This window comes from Pteropus vampyrus, unplaced genomic scaffold (genome assembly GCF_000151845.1).
Source record: "Pteropus vampyrus isolate Shadow unplaced genomic scaffold, Pvam_2.0 Scaffold15, whole genome shotgun sequence".
NCBI classification, from domain to species: Eukaryota; Metazoa; Chordata; class Mammalia; order Chiroptera; family Pteropodidae; genus Pteropus; species Pteropus vampyrus.
In genome coordinates this window covers 9,820,760-9,826,759 of record NW_011888796.1, presented here as the reverse complement: position 1 = coordinate 9,826,759, position 6,000 = coordinate 9,820,760, and the positions used below count along the sequence as shown (strand labels likewise).

The window sequence follows — 6,000 nt, the reverse complement described above, 5'->3', positions numbered from 1 at the left end:
CCGAGTCCTCCTTCCTCGGTCCCCACTGATCTATGGGTCTTCATGGCGACAGCAGGGGTTCGGCCCCGGGGCAGGCAGCCGAAGTGGGGCCGCGGCGCTCCGGGGGCCTGTGCGGCGGCGTTGCAGTGTTCGCCACCGTGGCCAGTGTGTTCACCCTCACGCTGCCGCCTTCGGTGCCGGGGGGAGACTCGGGTAAAGTACTCTCAGGGTCGTCTCTTCTGCCCTTCTGCCCTGGTCTGTACTTTTCTCACTAGGTCCGGTCATCTCGCGCCCTCCAGGGTTTTACGGTCCAGATCCAACTTATGTTTCCATCCGTTCATGTAAACTCTGATTCCTTTAGTTCTCAGGCTTTTGAGATGGGGCTTGTGGGTTTCACCTGATGGGGACTTATCGGCCGCTCCACTTCCCCAGATCTTACTTCTGGACCTGAGTTTTCGCTTTCTATTTCTTATTAGTCCACAAGTATTACCTATTGCATGCTTGTGTTCCAGACAAAAGGAATGGTGAACAAGTACGGAGGGTATTCTAGTGCTGGTAGAGACAATACACAAACTATTGAATAAACAGCTACATATTAAGTGGCGATAAGTTAGTGGAGACAGTAAGAGGGAAATATGATTTGAAAGTGGGGGTGGCTAGTGACTCCTTCCGAATGGCTAGTCAGGAAAGGCCTCCGAGGTGATCTTTTCTTGAATTTTGGGAAGGAACAAGCCTTTCCGAATATTTGGGGGAGAATACTTAAAAGAGTGGAAGTCAGGTTGTGGCTTTAAACAAGCTACTTCTGTTAAAAAGAAAACCATGAGTGCACGAGTTATCTTTTGCTGCCTAACAAGATACTCCCAACTTTGGTGGCTTAAAACAACAAACGGTTATTATGTCATTTTATGTGGATCAGGAATCTCGGTAGAGTTTAGCTGGGTGTCCTTACTCAGGACAAGGTTGCAGTCATGGTGTAGGTTGGGGCTGCGGTCCTCTCAAGGCTGAATCTGGGAAGGATTCACTTATAAACTCAATCCAGTTATTTTGCCAGGTGAGTCTGGGTAAGCTAAGTTGTCAAGAGAAAGAGGGCACCTTTGTCATTTTGTAACGTAACCTTCAAAGTGATATACCACTGCCTTGTTTTATTCCTGGCAGTTAGTAAATCCAGCCCACACCCAAGGGGGAGAGGATTACACAGAATATCAGAAATTGGGCATCATTAGAGGTGATATTTAAGACTGCCTACCACTTTGAGGATTGTTGATGTTCCATTTTCAAGTCATTACCTTTATTCTTTCAGGTCCTATCAAGCAGATAGGAGCAATGTTTTGTTAGTATAGTGCAGAATGGAGTTACCATGTTTCCAAGGTTTATATTAAAAAAGAAATTATAGTCGTGAGAGTTTTGACATTGGAGAGCATTACTCAGAGGTTGGGTAGTTCTATACTTTTCAGAAAAAAAAACCACTGACAGTTCCTTACCATGGTTGAGCTGAAGTATGTGAGTGGGATGAATAGTAACACTTATTGAGCACTTACTCGATATTGAGGGAGGTACTATCAATATCTTCCTTTTATAGATGACAAAACTAAAGCTAAGCTGTGTCCAGAATTACACAGCTAGAAAGCAGAGGCAGTTAAGGAAAGAACCCACATAGGTTGACTTTAAAACGTGCTCTTTTAACCCCTGCTCTCTGTCAGAGAATTTCACAAAATTCTTTGTTAAATCCATCATTACATATGTAGTGATATTTAAAAACGTTAAAATCTGTGATTGTTGCCTTGTCTTTATGAATACTGTTTTAATTTTTCCCAGAAGAATAAAGTTACCTATTCACTTTGAGTTACCAAACCTCTTAGGTGTTCCAGTTTGTTTAATTTAAATAGTAGTTGCTTCAAATATTTTTGTTCATTTTTGGGAATGATAAATAAACTCTTCTAAGTATTGCCAGTATAATTTGTGTAATCATTTCTTTGATAATTTTGTTTATATGTTGAATGTACTGTTCCTCTTGAATGTTTGTGTTTATGAAATATACTTTCTATCAATAAACAGAACACATCTCAAAACCAATATAAAGCATGTATTCTTCTTCCTACTAAGTCTTAAATTATACTGCATAAATCCATTACATTATATGGTCATGCCAGTATTTTGCACCACTTGATACACATGGTTGATTTATGGGCAGTAGTGCTTATGGTCCTTTGGAGAAGAGGGTGGCCTTCACTTTTTGTTGTTTTGGGGGAAAATTAATTTGCATTAGGATGCTGTCTTTAATAGACTTCATATATGGCAGTATAATTATATAATTAATATAAAAAGTAGACTATAATGGAAACCCCCCCTTTTTTTAAAGTTAAGCATCTGCTACCAACTCTGAGCTTGCCACCCATTTGTGGCCCAGACAAAAACAAACAAAACGGTGGTCCTCACACTCGAATGTACTTCTGAATTGCCTGAGAAACTTAGGCCCAATGTCTGAGGGTCCTAGTGTAGGTAGGTTTTGGGTATGTTCATGGAATCTTCATTTCTATAAACCCAGATAAGTCCATTTTCTGTTCAGGTGGTAGTAGGACTTAAGTTTCAGGAAACCTTAGTGTAAGGGTAGGGAGAAAGGGGACTCTGTTGTTTTTTGTTTTTTAGTATTCACTTTCCCTCTTTACAATATTCCGTTTTAAGAGTAATATTTCCCTTTAGCTCTTTATCAAAGGTACATTTTTAGGCTTTGAATAGTAGCATCTTCTCTGCATAGATTTTAGTTTAACATTTGGTAAGAGTTGTTGATGGAAGTTTGTCACATTCCAGATTTATCTTTAATACTAACAGAACTCCGACAAATAATAACAGCATATTGACTTTTTAATGGTAAAAGGAAGTTAGAGAAAATGAGCTATTGTTAATTTTAAAATGTAATTCTAAATACATTTTAAATGGAGGCGAATGAATAGCGATGTTGAAATTTTGAACTTCACCGTGCTTCACTGCACCTGCAGAAATATGAGAGAGAAAAAAAAACTGATTAAAACAGTTTTAGACTTAAGACGTAAAAGCTGACTCATTAGAGTAAAACTATAAAATGCACTTGACAGTAGTTAAAAAAGGAAAACACGATTTTAAACATTTATATGCTTTAAAAAGTATATAAGATATAAGATGCCTTTGGTTTCTAAGGTTTTCTTGAATATCTCCAGAAAACTTAAAAGATGCCCTTAAGTAATTGACTTAAGTGAGCAATATTTGTCTTTGGGTGCCCTTATGGGGCTTCCATGGTACAATCAGTCATTTACCTAAGAGGGGTGTCTGAGTAGCAAGGATGACTGTCAACCTCTATGTTCAGAGCTTGAATTAGAATGTGTGTGGCCAGAGGAGGGAGAGGTGATGTCTTGACAGGATCCTGAAATAGCTAGGATAATATTTTTAACTTAGTGGAACAGACAGAAGTGAAAACAACCAACCAGAGGCAATCTAAGTGCTAAATAGGTTCAAGCAGGTTCTATGAAGGTGGAAGACGTGATTCATGATGATGGGGAATTAACTGGGGAGGGGTATGTGTAAGGAAACGTGTCACTGAGAAGGTGACAATTGAACTAGGCCTTGAAGGATTTAGGAGAGAATATTGGATGAGAAAATGAGTGATAAGGGGTGTAAAAGAGGACCCATTCCAGAGGAACAGTGGGTAATCAGATTCGACTGAGTTGAGTATAGTTTTCATGGATAGATTATAAGCATTGTAAAGGGACCTTGAAGCCATAAAGAGCTTGCATGTCATGCTGAGGGAAGTAAGCAGAGAGCAGCCATTGAGAAATGTTAGACTAAGGGTTTGATCCAGCCTTTGGGGATGGGAGGGATTGGGTATGGGGTGACAATAAGTGATTTCAGTATGAAGAAGTAGAAGATTGTCAGCGCTCTTTTTGTAGTCCAGGCCAGAAAGGGTAAAGGTCTACATTGTGGCTAGGGCAGTTTGTAAAAATTAGGAGTACTGATATTTATCGAAAGATAGAAAATAGATATTAATACATTTTTAATAGACAACAGTAACTTTAATAAATCATCTATTAATATTGATTGATACCTTACATTGTACTGCACTACAGTATACAGGACTGAGTCAGAAATAGTCTGGATACTTAAAACATTAATGAAGCAGGCATTGAATTACTACATCATAATTTTAGAAATAATCACTAATGGCAAGGAACTATAAAGTTCTATGTAAATAGTATAATGATTTAACGTTTTGAAAAAACATTATGGTAATTCAAGCTTATGAAAATAACCTGGAGCTAATAAACATTTGGAAATTGTTTAAAGATATTCAACCTAATTAATGTGGAGAAGGTACCCAAATGCCAGGGTTAGGGTAGTACGGCATACTTTACTGAGCATTGTCTGCACATTCTATATATCATAAGGTCGCATCTTTATAGACAGTTTTGTACTAAATACTTCAGGGATAATACTGCATACTGCACTAATGCTCTAAAAGAGTTTCGTATATATTTGCAAGTGTATACAACTTTCAGGAGGGAAAATAAGCATTTTTTTAAAAAATGGAATTCACCTTTATTTCCATTGACCAGTTATTAAAAACTACCAAAGATAGTTTGTTCAATAAGACCTAAGGGAGAAAATATTCTTAGACTATTCATGCTGTTAAATCTCTGCAGATTTACAGTTTTATCCAGTCAAATTAATGCAAAACCCCAATGCAAGCATTTGGATTTTGAAAACTTTGGAGGAGTGTCATTTTCTAATAGTAATTATTGGTTTTACATTATTTTTTCACAGGGGAACTGATCACAGCCGCACATGAGCTTGGAGTAAGTATTAGTTTTATTGTTTAATCAATGCTCTCATTAACAGTTTTAGGCATTAAGAAAGTTTAATTAAGCATGGAGTAAAGTAGATTAATTTATTTTTAAACCCCCAGTTTTTAGTAACTTATAAGTACAGTACGTGACAATTTACTTTAAGTTTTAAATCCAATTAAACTAAATTATAGAGCAAAGCCTTTACTATATATACAGTAGCTGGCTTATTATCACCCCAAATTTTGTATAAGCTGTGGAGAATAAAATAAATCGGGTTAACAGTTTTAATAAGTTTATTATTTAATAAACTTTATTATGGTGCATGATCCCTTTAGCAAGACCTTAGGACTGTCAGCATGGGGGTAATCCGATAGCAGTGTGGTCTTTCAACTTTCTAACCAATACAATATTTCAGAACCCGCTTTTTTTCAATAGCCTTTTAAATGACCCTAATGTACTGTGAACCCAGAGAAGAAACTGCTTAAGAATCGACAATGAAATATGTCACCCTTTCTCTAGGTGACACACCATGTGATAGACAATGCCAAATCCACTGAAGAAAATATTTATTTGTATTGGCACAAAAGGATTACAATAGAAAACCACTACTAAAATAGTCATTGGCTCTAAATCTTTATACTTGCCTGAGAAAAAGGCTTCTTTTCAATTAAAGCCAGTGTGACTCTTCCTTTACTAGATGAAAACCTTCTAACTGTTGCTAATTTTTCCGTAGGTTGCCCATCCTCCTGGCTATCCTTTGTTCACCCTGGTGGCTAAACTTGCAATTATACTATTTCCTTTTGGTTCAATTGCCTACAGAGTCAATCTTCTGTGTGGCTTATTTGGAGCAGTAGCTGCATCATTACTTTTTTTCACCGTTTTCAGGTAAAGTAGTTGATTAGTTAAAATTAATTTTGACTAATTGGAGATGTAGTTTTCTTATAGCCCAAGTACATACATTTTTAAAAAATCATTTGTTGTTTGAATGGTTTTCCTAATCACTCATGTGATTTCACTTTCTTAATTTACAGTAATTTCATATGCATCTGACCCTCAAATGATTACACAGTTGGCTCTGCTTCATACAATGGAGTCAAGGTGTCACCAGTTCATTATCACAATTCTCTGGTTAGGCAGAACTAATAAGATTTGTCATTTTATGAAGATGCAGGTGGGCCAGTTTAATTTAACAATATGAAGTTCATCT

The 6,000-nt window shown here is 37.1% G+C and overlaps 1 protein-coding gene across 1 annotated transcript in view; it reads left to right on the top strand.

Annotated features, from left to right (window-relative positions):
- The window catches only part of TMEM260 (transmembrane protein 260), a 60,520-nt gene that overhangs the window by 209 nt on the left and 54,311 nt on the right, over positions 1-6,000 (top strand). Inside the window, exons 2-4 of the mRNA XM_023526790.1 lie at positions 1-192; positions 4,771-4,802; positions 5,527-5,678. Of these exons, the coding sequence (XP_023382558.1) occupies positions 33-192; positions 4,771-4,802; positions 5,527-5,678 (344 nt within the window). The 5' untranslated portion in view covers positions 1-32. The remainder of the gene's footprint in view (positions 193-4,770; positions 4,803-5,526; positions 5,679-6,000) is intronic.